This window comes from Peromyscus californicus, unplaced genomic scaffold, assembly GCF_007827085.1.
Source record: "Peromyscus californicus insignis strain IS unplaced genomic scaffold, ASM782708v3 Scaffold_5__1_contigs__length_169319896, whole genome shotgun sequence".
NCBI classification, from domain to species: Eukaryota; Metazoa; Chordata; class Mammalia; order Rodentia; family Cricetidae; genus Peromyscus; species Peromyscus californicus.
Genome location: NW_026294573.1, coordinates 129,447,931 through 129,464,050, shown reverse-complemented (window position 1 = coordinate 129,464,050; position 16,120 = coordinate 129,447,931). Strand labels below are relative to the sequence as shown.

The following is a 16,120-nucleotide window of genomic DNA, read 5'->3' as shown; positions in this document are numbered from 1 at the left end:
TATTATATCCACAGCTAAATCCTAAAGCCCTTGAAGACAGGATCTATAGTGTATTAAACTATTAACTGAGTGATTAAAGAATATATGAGATTATTTTTAAATAGTTTGTACAACTACTAACTGGTGCTGTTTTCCAACATAAATTAACAAATGTGATCAGTCTGATTAGTACAAAAATATCTAGTAATCCAAATCATGACAATACATAGTTCAAAGCATTTTTAAGTATCTTGAGATCAGTATAAATTGTGGAGCAAAAAATAACATGCTAAAAGCAAGCACACAACAGTTTCAGGCTATTTATAAAGAAAGCAACAGAAACAAATACAAAGCAAGAATCAAGACAATGACTGCATTAATAGAAAATTGTAATTGTGGATTGTCAAAACAGTGCCACTCAGAAGTCTCAAAAACACAAATGAAGCTGTTTTTCTACTTGATTTCAATCACTTGAGTGCACATGATTACAAGCTATCACATCTTCTTATACACAAACTAGAAGAGAACATGATGCAGGCAACCCTACCTTTCTTTTTGCTTGTGTAATGCCCTAAAGTCAAGAGAAACAAACCGTTGATAAGACGTATTGAGTAAAGGTCTGTTCTTTCCAATTACAAGTCAGAGACAGCTTGAAACAAGTATTTCTAAAGCAATGGAAAGGCCAAGAGTATGTGGACTCTAGAAACATGACTGCTTGAATTTTTTTTTTTTTTTCCAGAGCTGAGGACCAAACCCAGGGCCTTGCGCTCTACCACTGAGCTAAATCCCCAACCCCTAAATATTTTTCTAACCTACAAAGAAAATTGCATCATAAGCCTCTAATTTAACTCTTAACTAATCTGACATTGCAAAAGGGTTCTGCTACATAAAACATTAAATCATAAAGCAAAACTGTTGGTGGCCATTAAGATCTGGATATGAACTGTCCCAAAAGGCTCTTGCTGGAGGAAATGGATCACTTGGGACATGTCAACTGGAAGGCTGTATCTTCTGCCCAGACCCTTCCTGTCTAATCTTCGATTCCTGCCTGTCATGATATGTCAACCTGCCTCTGCTGCATGTTCCTACACAGGTCCACAGCAATGGAGTCAGCTGACTGCAGCCTGGACCTCGAAAATCTTCTCTCTCTTTTTTTTTTTTTTTTTGAGACAGGGTTTCTCTGTGTAGCTTTGCGCCTTTTCCTGGATCTCGCTCTGTAGACCAGGCTGGCCTCGAACTCACAAAGATCCACCTGCCTCTGCCTCCCGAGTGCTGGGATTAAAGGCGTGCGCCACCACCGCCCGGCCCAATCTTCTCTCTCTTATAGGGTTTTCTCTCAGACAGATATTTTGTCACAGTAATGAAAAAAACCTGACTGAATACAGTTAACAAGACTATTAACTGAAAATGTATAACCTTACCAAATAAAAAGATAATTAGTAACTAAAATGCTTCATGTCATTTGAATACCCTGTGGGGAATAGTGGAAATGCTCCTTTAGACGCAGATAGCTTTACAGAAAACAAACAACCACTGTTTACAGTGGTTAATCTCGTTAGTGTTAAAATCCATTTCCCTAGGAAACACTCTCCTGTGCTGGAGACTAAATCCAGAGCCTTGCTGAACTACAAAGCTCCAGGAAGAGTCTATTACTCCACAGCACAAATTCCCACCTTTTTTCCACCAATAATTAATTTTGACTACACTAGGTGACCAGATATCACATATGATCAACACTTCCCAAAAGTAAATTTAAGGGATAAATTCCAACAGACAAAACACGACTCATTAATAGAATGTCTTACCTGAGTAAGATAGCGTCTATAATCTTGCCTCAATTCTTCTTTTAATTTATGTTTTTTCCGTTCATAATCTTCTCCAAGTGGTAAACTTAATCCATAATCAATTCCTAAAAAAGAAAACAATTTAAGTAGCATATTCCTTTTCAAAGCAATTTCAATGAAGTTCCCCCTCCTGTAACAAAGCACATAGGGTTTCATGTTTTGAATGCTTTGGTGGGTGATACACAGATGCTGTGGTAATGATTCCCACCTGTGAACCACAGCCATCCTATTCCCTGCCCAGAATATGGTGTTTCTATGTACCTATATTAACATAGTCTCAGGTTATTGTATATGCAAGGATGTGTGTAAATGTATAGTACCTTTGTCCCGGTGTAGACAAATTATCACCAAGCATCTTGTTTTTCTTCTCTTCATTTGTTTTTATTGTTGCTGTTGTTTTGAGACCTATTTCCTCCAGCAAGGCTAGACTAACCAGAGTTTCCAGTACCTCCCAAATATAATTTTTAAATTTTTAGAAAATAAAAATAATCACTTCTAAGGCTAAAGATGTGGCTCAGCTGGTCAAGTATTTGCCTAGCACACAGGAAGCCCTGGGGTGGATCCTTAGCACTGTGTGAATACAGTGCGGTACTACACAACTGTAATCCCAGATCTTGAGAGGCAGGAAGGAAGACAGGCAGGAAGACAAGAAGTTTCAGACCATCCTTGGCTGCAAAGACTTTAAGGCCAGCCTAAGGTTCATTAGGCCCTGTCTCAAATTAATTCATTAATTTTTAATTATTTATATAATTTATATAAATATTTAACTAATTAGAAAACAAAAATTATTACTTGTAAAAGAAAAAGCTTACAATTATTCTAGAAGAAATAGTAGATGAATTTATAAACTGTCATAAAAATATCCATTTATTTACTCCTTACAATTCACGGAATTATGGATATGTGCTATGTATGTGTCATCTGTTTTTATTTTAGACCAGTGAACTCAGGAGGAAAGGCCACGGTTACATATGTACAAATGGATGTCTACTATTTCATAATACAGTACATTTTACTTTACACTCTAAACACTGGGAATTCTCTTGATAAAAATATCTGGCCGGGCGGTGGTGGCGCACGCCTTTGATCCCAGCACTCGGGAGCCAGAGCCAGGCAGATCTCTGTGAGTTTAAGGCCAGCCTGGTCTACAGAGCGAGATCCAGCACAGGCACTAAAACTACACAGAGAAACCCTGTCTCGGGAAAAATAAAACGAAAGAAAGAAAGAAAGGAAGGAAGGAAGGAAGGAAGGAAGGAAGGAAGGAAGGAAGGAAGGAAGGAAGGAAGGAAGGAAGGAAGAAAGAAAGAAAGAAAGAAAGAAAGAAAGAAAGAAAGAAAGAAAGAAAGAAAGAAAGAAAGAAAGAAAGATATCTGGCCTATTTAATTCCTTGGTGAAAAAGGCAGGGACATCTCAACACATGTTCCCACAATTCACATGAAAGGCATCTAAAGCATTCCTTAAGTCTTGACTTTATATCAACCTAAAAGGAAATTCTTCCCTCCCAGAGAAATATTATGTTTTTAAATACAGATTTTAAGCTGAAGGAGAGAAATAGTAAGAGAGTTTTTGTTGTCATTTTTTTAAGTTGTGTGTGTACATGCACACAAATGCACATACACATGCCATAGCACATGTATGGCGGTCAGAGGACAACTCTTAGGACTCGGTGTCTTTCCTGCTATACTGGAGATTCCAGGGATCAACCTTGGGTCATCAGGCCTAAATGAGAGGAATTCTTCTACCTGCTAAGGCACTTCGCTGGCCTTTTTTGTTGTTGTTAATTTTTAATCGTTTTTTTATTTTTTTATTTTTTATTTATTACATATACAGTGTTCTGCCTGCATGTATGCCTGCAGGCCAGAAGAGGACACCAGATTTCATTACAGCTGGTTGTGAGCCACCATGTGGTTGCTGGGAATTGAACTCAGGACCTCTGGAAGAGCACCCAGTGCTCCTAACCTCTGAACCATCTCTCCAGCCCCAACTTTTAATTGTTTTAATTAGCATACAAAATAATGGGCTTCATTTACATGCATTCTCCCTCTCATTCAGCAGGAGGATGAGTGTGGAACTAAAGGAGATTAATGAAAACAAGCCCATGCTATAAACAACTTTGTAACAATTGATAACCATGGAATGGGTACCAAATCAATGCAGAAATGGTCTGGGCATGGTGGCACACACATGTAATGACAGCACTCAGGAGATAGAGGCAGGAAGACCAGAAGTTCAAGGTCATTGTCACCTACATAGGGAGTTCGAGGCCTGTCTAGGAAACACGAGACTGTGTCTCAAAAAATAAAAAAAAATTTGAAACTGAACATATAAATGAATGGCTGAGCAAGAGGAAGCAATGAGAAGGAAGGGGCAAGAATGCCATTCTCTCTGGGTTTCATGTCTGCTTTTTAACAGTTTGGTTACACAGAGGGAGGGCTAACAGTAACTAATAACCAGCGCTACATATCTAATGACATGAAGTCACAATGGACATCTATGGTGTCAAGGAGAAAATGACAATGCTCAAAGGGTGATATCTTCCTACAGGCCAGCCTTCCCAGGCCGAAGACAAGCCATCTGCAGCTTCCTGGAAGTCACAGTCCTACAGTGTCTTTTACTACAATTCTGAGTTCTATTTGTAGGCCTCTCTAGAAGAACTGGAAGAAAAATCTGAAACTGTGTTCGGTAATAATTACTGACCCTATAAAGTCCAACTTTATTAAGAGTACTGCTCTTCACAAACCCAGGTACTCCAGAGCTGAAGCACATCACAGACTGTAAGTTTAAGGCTTGCTGGACTAGAGTGAGCCTGAGCCCAGCCTGGGCCTCGAGGAGACCCTGTCTACAAAGTCAGGAGGTGCAGGGATGTAACTCAGTGCTAGAGTGCTGGCCTAAGAGGCACAAAGACCTGGAGCCGACCCCCAGTACTGCACGGCAAAAGGAATTTGCTTTCCACTACTGATTCAAATACTATTTGTACCACTGGCTTAGTAAGCAATCATAGAGAACGCTTCCTGCATTATTAGTAAATCTAATATAAGCTTGGAATGGTAGTGTACCCCTTTCATTTCAGCATTCGAGAGGCAGAGGCAGTTGATCTAGTTTGAAGCCAGGCTGGTTTATATAGCAAGTTCTAAGGAAAAGCTACACAGTGAGACCTTGTCTCATTTTACTTATTTATTTATATTATACAATAATATATATATTTAATATATATTATACATTATATATATTAATATATATATATTATATATATATTAATATATATATATTATTGTATAAATTTAGGTTTAGTCAAGATAAGTACCATCTATCTGACTCTGAGCTGTGTCACCTAGTGCTAAACTCTTACGTTGTTAGAGGTGGGTCATAAAATTAAAAGGGTCTGGTGAGACGGCTCAGTGGCTAGAAGCGCCTGCCCTGAGCTCAGTCTGGACCCCGCAGGAAGAAGCGGCTCCAGTAAGTTGTCTGCCCTCCACATCCTCTGTCATATCTGCACCCACATTCACACACACACATCATACACACAATGATAACAAGAATACAGTAAAATGTCAGTAAATAAAATGAACTGTACAGAGCAATTTCAATAGTTACTCATTTCCATAAAGCACTAACAGTGGCACTTAACTTGAGCTAAGAAACATAGTGAGACTTACTTAGCTGTTGTCCCTGGTGATTCTAGTGGCAAGAAAAGTATTAGTGTCATTTAAAGTGATGTCACCTCACATAAGCATCAATGACAATGGCAGTTAACATTATGCTTCAGGACCAACAGTCAAGAAGTATTAGACTTCTGTAAATAGTTGTGGGATTAAAAAAATACTTAAACCTAAAGTATACAATCACTCTTACATTAATTCACCTAAGAAGGTACTCACAATCAGCACTGTTCAAAACAAATTCCCATAGAGCATTTCTTCCTTTCACATTACATAACAAACAACCAAGACATCACTGTATTCACAGCTATACTTCGTTATAGTAAAAAGATGAAAACCAAAATTAGCAAAAGGAAGAGGCGTTTGCAGCAAAACCCAGCAGAAGCTGGGCACCAGCTGCCGAGGGCTCTTCCCTGATGGGGTCACACACAACGCAGCAGTCCCTTCAGCCACAGGCTGTGACAACCCACATGGAGTGCTATCTCCCAGGAAGCTATTAGAGAGCCAAGAGTCTAGGCTTCCCCAGAGAAAGTAAATAGTCAGCATCCACGTGCTTTACACAGGCTGCGGCACAAGGAGCCGTCCTCATCACTTACTGATAGTTTTACGTCAGTGTGGGGACCACCTGGAGGCACGTTCCAAACACGGGCCAGTCTTACGAGAAAACTGTTTAAACAAGCAGTTCAAGATCAACGACGTCAACAGTTTTCTGCACAAGGAAGGACTAAGAACAGAAGAGGAAAACCCAAAGGGGGTGTGGTGTTATATTGTGTACCCTAATAAAATTTGCCTGAAGATCAGAGAACAGAACAAGCCACAAGATTAAACATAGAGGCCAGGCAGTGGTGGCACACACCTTTAATCCTAGCACTTGGGAGGCAGAGATCCGTCTGGATCTCTATGAGTTCAAAGCCACCCTAGACTATATGAGACTGACTCAGTCTAGGAGAGAAACAGCCAGGCAGTGGTGGCACACACCTTTAATCACACATGTCTTTACTCTCAGGAAGTGATGGCTGGGCAGAGAAAGGTATATAAGGCGTGAGGAGACAGAACTAAAGGTTTTTCAGCAGAAGCGTCCCTTTCAGCTAGGGGCTTTTTCAGCTGGAGCCTTTCGGGTGAGGACTCAGAGTATTTCAGTCAGAAGATTCCTGGAGCTGGAGAGGTGAGATGCGGCAGTGGCTTGTTCCTTTGTCTCTCTGCTCTCTCAGCATTTACCCCAATATTTGGCTCCGGGTTTTTTATTAAAAGACCTTTTAGAATTCAAGTTACAAGGAAGCCTGCCAAGCCAAGGGAAAACAACAGATCATGAGAGAAGTGAGAAGCTACTTCATGAAGATTATAAATTAAAAAATAAATAAGTAAATAAATAAAATTTCAGAAATAACCATTAAATATAGCTGTGTTTAGATTATTAGTGATCTTGAACTCTGTGGGTAAGCAATAAAAGAGAAAGCCTGGGCTGGGCAGTGGGCGCATGCCTTTAATCCCAGCACTCGGGAGGCAGGGACAGGCCAATCTCTGTGAGTTCAAGGCCAGCCTGGTCTACAGAGCGAGATCCAGGACAGGCACCAAAACGACACTGAGAAACCCTGTCTCGAAGAAGAAAGAAAGACACAGAGAGAGAGAGAGAGAGAGAAAGAGAGAGAGAGAGAGAGAGAGAGAGAGAGAGAGAGAGAGAGAGAGAGAGAGAGACTGACTAAATTTGAAGAGAGGGGAATTAAAGACAGAAACATAAACAATTCTTTAAAAGTTTTGTTGTAATGGAGCATCAAGTCCAAATGGATTAAGGATAAAACCTGGTCCCCTGACCCTGTCAGAGGAGAAAACAGGGAATATGTGTAGTTGGGTTTTACTTGGGCCAACCAGCTCCCAAATAAAAACACGGAGACTTATTATTAATTATGAAGGCTTGACCTTAGCTTAGGCTTGTCCCACTAGCTCTTTTAACTTAATTTAACCTGTTTTTATTCATCTACGTTTTGCCTTGGGGCTTTTTACCTTTCTTTCATTGTGAATGTCCTAAGTTCCCGCTTCCTGGCATCTCCCTGGCGTCTCTTTTTCTTTCTCCTTTTTTCCTCTCAAGCCTAAATTCCTCTTCCTACTTACTCTCCCTGCCCAGTGTCCCACCTATATCTCCTCCCTCGTTATTGGACATTCAGCTTTTTATTAGACCAATCAGGTGTCTTAGGCAAGCAAAGTAAAACAGCAACACACCTTTACATAATTAAACAAATGCAACACACCTTTACAGTTAAACAAACATTCCTCAACATAAACAAATGTAACACATCTTTACATAGTTAAACAAATATTCCACAACAAACCTGCTTCACCCTTATTCACAGTGGCAGACATCTGCAGCAAAACAGTGCTTGCTGACCACAACAGCACCATTACACTTACAGTCACAGCAGCTATAACTGCATGCACAAAATCAAGACCCAAACACCAAAACGAATGGGGAAGACCACAGGGATCTACCCCTAGCTGAGGAGTTATTGGCAGCTGACAGTTGCTAGAGGATGATGTGCTAGTTTTCTTCTTACATGTGGCCCCCTGTGGCTACACTGTCCTCTACCCGTACACATAGAGACAAGTGGACTCAGTGGGTATTTTAAAAAGAGAACATGAAGTTGGGAGGGGAAAGTCGTGGAGGTGATAGGGAAGGAAATGGAGGGGAGAATGGAGGAGGGTTGACTCAATCAGAATGCATTATATTATATACACATATGAAATTATCAGAAAATAAAAAAAATCAGTATTTTTTTTTAAATAATGGTTAAGTTTTATTCACCCAAATTCAGCCACACACAAAAGATTGGATTTTTGCCAAAGACGTAAGAGAGCAAGATGAAATCATGCGAGGGAGTTTTATGAACTGGATCATAGAATTAAGTTGTTCAGGCCAGAATATTTTATCACCATGACCAAAAGCAACTTGGGAGAAGAAATGGTTTCAGTTTATATTTCCAGGTAACAGTCTCTAAGTGAAGGAAGCCAGTGTGGAAACTGCAGCAGGAACTGAAGCAGCAAGTATGGAGAAACACAACTCAATGACTCGTATTCAGCTAGCTTTCTTACACAGCACAGGCCCACCTGCCTAGGGATGGCGCTGCCCACAGTGGGCTGCGACTTCCCACATCAATCATCAATACAGATAAGTTCTCAGACACTGACCACAGGCAGATCTGATCAAGGCAATTCTCCCGGGGAACTCTGGGTTATGGAAAGTGAACACTAAAAACTAACCAGCACAAAATGCTCTACTTGGTTTTTGGTTTATTTAGAGACTGGGTCTCCTGCAGTCAAGGCTGACCTCAAACTCTCTATATAGCCAAAGGCAATCTTGAACTCTTAATCCTGTTCCTACCCTCTTAGTGCTGTGGTAAAGCACGATGACCTCTATTTCCCTAGCAGTGTAATTTTAGGCTACTGAGTAAGGTCATGACGTTTTACAGATACTGCAGTCTTTCGTCTTTCTGGTTAATTTATGCCCACACAAACATGTATGCTAATAATTATTTTTCAAATAAAAAGAGATCTCAAATAATTTTTTGGGGGGTGGGAGTTTGGTTTCTCTGTGTAGTTTTGGTGTCCTGGCTCTCACTCTGTAGACCAGGCTGGCCTTGAACTCACAGAGATCCACCTGGCTGGGATTAAAGTCATGTGCCATCAACAACTGGCTCAAACGATCAATTGATATACCTCAAGGTCTTAGAAAAATGGGAACAATGTAAACTGAAAAACAGATACAATAAATAATAAAGATCCAGGTGTAAATTAGTGAAATAATGACTAAAAAAAACAAACAAACCCAAGCAAGAAAAGACTTGGTTCTTTAAAAGAAAATAAAACTGACAAATCCCTAGCCAAATTAACCCAAAGAAAGTGAAAAAAAAAGAATCAAATTAATAAAATTAAAAATGATAAAGTAGAGGTTATTATGGATTCCAATAAAATAGAGTCACTAGGGTGTATTTTGAAAGAACAAATTTTCACAATCCTGAAAAATCTGTAAAAAGTGTATAAATTCCAACACACAGATGACCTGCCAAACCTAAATCAAGATACAACTTAAATTAGATCCATAATAATCAAAGACATTCCCAACGAAGGAGAGTCTACCACCAAATAATGCCACTACCAAACCGAGCTGATACCAGTGTCCCTCAAATTGTCCCATAAAATAGAAAGAGAAGAACAGTATGAAACTCATTCTTTGAAGGCAACTTTACCCTGATGCCAAAACCAGTTAAGAACACAAAAGAAAACTATAGACCAATTTCCCTGATGAACATGGATACAAACATTCTTGCAAATTAAACTCAAGAACACATTAAGATCATACACACCATGACTGGGCTGGCTAGTTTTTCATCAACTTGACATAAGCTGGAGTCATCTGTGAAAAGGGTACCTAAATTGAGAAAATGTATCCATCAGACTGGCTTTTAAGTCTTGGGTATTTACTTGATTAATGACTGATGTGGGAAGGGCCCAGCCCACTGTGGGAGGTGCCATCCCTGGAAAGTGATCCTGTGTTATGGGATAATCTTTTTGTTCACTATGAAGATGTGTCTCTGCCAAGGCACCTTCTGATTGGTTTAATAAAGAGCTGAACGGCCAGTAGTTAGGCAGGAGAAGATAGTCAGGATTTCAGGGCAAAGATAGGAACTCTGGGTTAGAATTTGACATGGGGAATTTGCCAGTCAGACATGGAGGAAGTGGGATGCACAGTACTGAGCAGAGGTAACAAGCCACGTGGCTGAAGGTAGATTAATATAAACAGGTTAATTTAAGTTTTAAGAGCTAGTTGGGAACAAACCTAAGTTAAGGCCAAGCACAATTAATATTAAGTCTCTGTGTCATTATTTGGGAGCTGGCAGTCCAAAGAAAGTCCTGCTACAGTCCTGGGTTAAGAAACCAAGCTGAGCCGGGCGGTGGTGGCGCACGCCTTTAATCCCAGCACTCGGGAGGCAGAGCCAGGCGGATCTCTGTGAGTTCGAGGCCAGCCTGGGCTACCAAGTGAGTCCCAGGAAAGGCGCAAAGCTACACAGAGAAACCCTGTCTCAAAAAACCAAAAAAAAAAAAAAAAAAAAAAAAAAAGAAACCAAGCTGAAAAGCCATCAAGAGGATGACACCAGGACGTATTACTCCTTCAGGGTTCTGCTTCAGTTTCTGCCTCTGGTGCCTGCTCTGACTTGCCTTCAGGGTGGACTATAACTGTAGACTGAAAAATCCCTTTCCTCCCCAGGTTGTCTTAACACAGCACCAGAAAGCAATCATTTCAAAGATGCCAGGTTGGTTCAACATATACAAATCCATAAGTATAATTCATTATATTAATTGACTTACGAACGGAAATTACATAACCACCTCAATCAATGTAAAAAAGGCTTCTTTACAAAGTTCAACATCCCTTGATTAAAAAAAAAGTCCTGAAGAAATTAGGAATAGAAAGAACAGGTCTCAACACAATAAAACTTTAAGACAATGAATAAAGAAAATGAAAAGAGAGCTCATACTCCATTGCGGAAAATGCTGTATTACCAAAACTATCTACAGATTCAATGCAATCCATACCGATCCCAACAATATTTTCACAGAAAAAAAAAAAGTTAGAATTCATGCTGAAAGGAAAAGGTCTCGAATAGCTAAAGCAATCCCTTAGTGGAAAGTGCCATGCTGGAAGAGCATAAAATCTTACCCTAAAATATATTACTGAGCCTGGCAGTGGTAGCGAACACCTTTAATCCCAGAGGCAGAAGCAGGTGGATCTCTGTGAGTTCAAGGCCAGCCTGGTCTACAGAGTGAGTTCCTGGAGCCAAAGCTACACAGAGAAATCCTGCCCCCTCCAAAAAAAAAAATATTTTACTGAGCCATAGTAACAAAAATGCCGGGGCTGGAGAGATGGCTTAGTGGTTAAAAGCACTGACTGCTCTTCCAGAGGTCCTGAGTTCAATTACCAGCAACCACATGGTGGCTCACAACCACCTGTAATGAGATCCGGTGACCTCTTCTGGCATACAAGGACACATGCAGACAGAACACTGTATGCATAATAAATAAATAAATCTAGTTCGAGGCCAGCCTGGGCTACCAAGTGAGTCCCAGGAAAGGCGCAAAGCTACACAGAGAAACCCTGTCTCGAAAAACCAAAAAAAAAAAAACAATGCCATGGTACTGGCACAAAAACAGACATCCAGGAGCTGAGGAAATATCTCGACAATAAAGCACCTGCCTTGCCAGCATAAGGGGGAAAAGGTTGGGACATAGCAGTGAGCTCCTGATATCCAACACAAGCGAGACAGATAAAGAAGAATCCGGGCTGGAGAGATGGTTCAGAGGTTAAGAGGACTCTTCCAGTGGTCCTGAGTTCAATTCCCAGCAACCACGTGGTGGCTCTCAACCATCAATAACGAGATCTGGTGCCCTCTTCTGGCCTGCAGGCATACTTGCAGGCAGAACATTGTATACATAGTAAATAAATAAATCTTAAGGAAAAAAGAAAGAAGAATCCCCCAGTCTTGCTACCCAGCCACTAGCCAAATCCAAATCAACAAGCTCCATTCAGTGAGAGTCCCCATCTAAATAAAACTATGATAAAGAGGAACGAAGAGATGGATCAGTAGTCAAGAGTACTTGCTGCTCTTCCAGAGGACCCAAATTTAGTTCCCAGCACCCACATCAACAGCTCACAACTGCCGATAGTTTCAGCTTGAGGGGAACTGACCCACTCTTCTGGCCTCCACAGCTCCACAGGCATCTGCACTCACAGCATCCACAGACACATAAAATTTAAAAACCAAATTTTGTGAGATTATTTGCCAGGTGTGATAGTGCATGACTTTAATCCCAACACTCAAGAGACAGAGGCAGGTGGGCTATACAGTGAGAGCCTGTCTTCCAAAAAGAGATAAAAAAGATAAAGAATAATAAATTGTAGCAGTTGCATACATGTATGCATGCACAGGCACACACACAAACACACCACAGGGATAGGGCACAGCACAACTCCAATGGAACCCAGAAGACCCAGAAATAAATCCATATAGCTGCAACTACTGAATTTTGACAAAGCTGTAAACATACACACACACACACACACACACACACACAATGGAGAAAGGGCAGCCTCTTTAACGAGTGGTGCCAATAAAATCAGATTTCCACATGTAGACAAATAAAACCAAATCCATCTCTCTCATCCTGTACAAAAATCAATTTAAAATGGAGCAGAGACCTTAATATATGACCTGAAACTCTGGAAGTCTAAAGGAAAGCATAGCAAAAACACTTCAAGATATAGCATAGGCAAGAATTTCCTGCGCAGGACTACCCCAATAACTCAGAAATAATCCAACCAGTGACAAATGGGATGACATTGAATCATGAAGCTACTGCAGAGGAAAGGAAGCAATCGGAGTGGAGAGCGAGCCTACAGAAGGACAAAGACCTTTGCCAATGACACATCGAAGGATTACTATCCCGGATATAAAAACAACTGTGAAAACACAAACCCGCCAGGAGAGCAACTCCTCCAGTCTCTAAATGGGCTAATAAACTGAAAAGATAATTCTCTAAAGAAGCAATAAAAGCAGCCAGTTATTCAAGGACCAGTGAGATGGTTCAGCAAGTAAAAAACCCTTATCCAGAAAGCCTGATAACCTAACTTCAATTCCTGGATCCCGTGGGGAGGGAGAATTCCATCTCCTGAAAACAGTCCCTGATCTTCACACAGATGCCCAGATTCTCATTTCCATATTTCACACACATACACAGTAGTAAATACAGTTAAAAAACAAGAAGAAGATGTGTTTAGGGGCCAGGGAGATGGCTCCCAGGCCTGCAGCCTCCATTCAATTCCATACAATCAAAGGAGAGAAGTGATTTCCACAAGTTGTTCTCTGACCTCTGTAAGATTGCCACCCCCAAATAATAAATAAATATAATGTATTTTTTAAAGATGTTCAGCTGTAAGGTTAAGGGAGCACAGGGAAGAGCAACAGGAGGAGGAGCAAATGAAAACAAATATAATGACATATATACATATATAAAGACTCCAGAGTGAAAATCATTACCGTGTATACTAATGTAAAACTGTATTAAAAAAAAAGAAATCTACGTGAAAACTACTGATGTGACCTTCACAAAATTTATCAAAATATTAATAACTCCTATTGTCACTTATAAATGCATAGGGTAAGTTAAAAACAGCAAAACTGGAGACTAAAGAGGTAGCTCGGCTGGTAGAGTATTTGCCTTGCATACATGAAGCCCTGAAAACAATCCCCAGACCACCACATAAACATGCACATGGGATAGCTATTTACTTTAAGAACTGTTAATTTCATTAAGCTGTGTTTTAGAGCTTCCTACATGTAAATCTTAAATATTTTGCTGTTTGATGGTTTTCTGAATTCATTTTGTACTTTTTATCCTGAGTCCTCTGAACTTGGCAAATGCATTTATTGTTCTAGCAATGTTTGTGAATTCCTCAAGATTTTCTACACAAGAAAGCACGCCATCTGCAAATAAAGACAGTTTTACTTCTGAGTTCTCTAAATCACTCTCAAGAAGTACCGAACTGGCTGGGCAATGGTGGTGCACACCTTTAATCCCAGCACTTAGGAGGCAGAGCCAGGCAGATCTCTGTGAGTTCGAGGCCAGCCTGGTCTACAGAGTGAGATCCAGGAAAAGGACCAAAACTACATAGAGAAACCCTGTTTCGGAAAAAAAAAAAAAAAGTACCAAACTTTAGGAGGCAGTAGTTTCCCCAAAACATATGGCCAGTTGGGAAGAAATGAAAGTAGTCTGTGGACTTCTGGACTTAATCCTGGTGTCCAAAGTCAGGGATGGCTTCAAACTCTCAAACCTCCTGCCTCAGCCTCCCAAGCAGGTACATACCACCATATCTGCCAAGCTCTACTGTTTGGTTTGGGGAGTGGGAATGAGAGGAAAAGTAGGGGGAGGAAGAGAAGGGGAGGGGGAGATGGAGAGAACGTGTGTGTGTGTGTGTGTGTGTGTGTGTGTGTGTGTGTGTGTGTGTGTGTGTGAGAGAGAGAGAGAGAGAGAGAGAGAGAGAGAGAGAATGTTACTAGAGTTGGAACTCAGGTCTTTGTAAATGTGTGACAACACCTCACCACTGAGCAACATCTCCAGGCCTTTGTGTAGGATACTCTTGTGGCAAATTTGCCTCTTAAACACTGAAGTTTATCTAGTCCAAATCTAGGTACTTGGTTTCAGAAGACATTATAATCTACCTTAAATCTTTTTAGAAGTATATCATCATTATCTTAAAGAAATGAATTTGCAAAATCATAAAATTTTTTGTTACTTGGTATTTAGACATTAAGCCATCAAAATTTTCACTGGCAAAATGAGTATTTGGGGTTCATATATTACTGATTATTACTACTGTATTTAACTATGATGTCACAGACTTTAAGTTGATACATCATTTCCAAATTGACCTGTATTAGATGAGAATTTAAGATCACCCTAAACAAGGTTTGAGGCTGGTTCTCTTTACCGTTCGCCACTACATATATATTCCAGGCGAGTGGCCAGCAAGCTTCCAAGAATTCTGCTTCTGCCTCCTATCTCACCCTAGGAGCATTGACGTTACAGATGGGAGGTGCCATGCCAACTTCACCTGGGTTCTTCAAGTCCCACCCCAGGTCTTCACACTTGCATGGCAAGCACTCTACCCACTGAGCCAGCTCCCCAACCCCATATTTGGCATAATTTTAATGATACAAGTAATCCAGTTTGAAACTATAAAACAAGATAAATTTGTGCTGGCTAATTTTATGTCAATTTGACTCAAGCTAAAGTCATCTGAGAGGGAACCTCAATGGGGGAAAAAAATGCCTCCATAAGATCAGGCTACAGGCAAGCCTGTAGAGCATTCTCTTAATTAAGGGGAGGGCACAGCCCATTTGTGGGTAGGGCCACTCCAACGCTAGTGGTCCTGAGTCCTACAAGAAAGGAGGCTGAGCAAGGCAAGAGGAACAAGCCAGTAAGCAGCAGCCCTCCATGGCCTCTGCAGCAGCTCCCGCCTCCATGTTTCTGATCTGTTTCAGTTCCTGCCTCGACTTCCCTCAATGGACTGTGATTCAGGATATGTAAGCCAAATTAACCCTTTCCTCCCCAAGCGCTTTGGGTCATTGTGTTTTATAATTGCAACAGTAACCCTAACCAGGACAAAGTTGTAGAGCATTCTTTATTAATATTCAATGTAAATCAAATATAGCTATTTTAGTTGAGGATTTTTAAAAGGTCCCATGAAAATTAAACTCTATATTCCCAAGAGAACTGACTTTATTTCTAGAATGAGAACATTCACTCATTCATTCAAAATATCTTTTACAAGCAAATAAATGCCTAGCACTGTGCCAGCCTGCAGAAATAGAGTGCCACAGCAGAAATGCGCACCCCACCCCAACAGTGAAAGCTAAAATTAGACAGGAGGAGAAGCCACTGAAGTATGTGACGCACAGATTAATATATCAGATTCACTTCTTGAAAAGATGCCAAACAGCATGCAGAGATGTAATAGGGCTGCACAAAGAAAAGAACACCAGGAGGTTATCAAAACACTAGAGAATGGAAGCCTGCAGACAAGAATATCAG

The 16,120-nt window shown here is 40.6% G+C and overlaps 1 protein-coding gene across 13 annotated transcripts in view; it reads right to left on the bottom strand.

Moving 5' to 3' along the window:
• Positions 1–16,120, bottom strand: part of Cspp1 (centrosome and spindle pole associated protein 1) — a 102,184-nt gene that overhangs the window by 64,605 nt on the left and 21,459 nt on the right. For 9 of the 13 annotated variants that reach the window (XR_008213514.1, XM_052715149.1, XM_052715148.1 and 6 more), the window contains exons 4-5: positions 1,785–1,888; positions 527–550 (exon numbers count right to left, since the gene is read on the bottom strand). Coding sequence is in view for 12 of the 13 variants with exons in the window: in XM_052715149.1 (XP_052571109.1) it covers positions 527–550; positions 1,785–1,888 (128 nt within the window). In the remaining variant the exon portion in view is untranslated. The remainder of the gene's footprint in view (positions 1–526; positions 551–1,784; positions 1,889–16,120) is intronic. The other 4 variants (XM_052715150.1, XM_052715152.1, XM_052715156.1 and 1 more) reach the window with 1 other exon arrangement.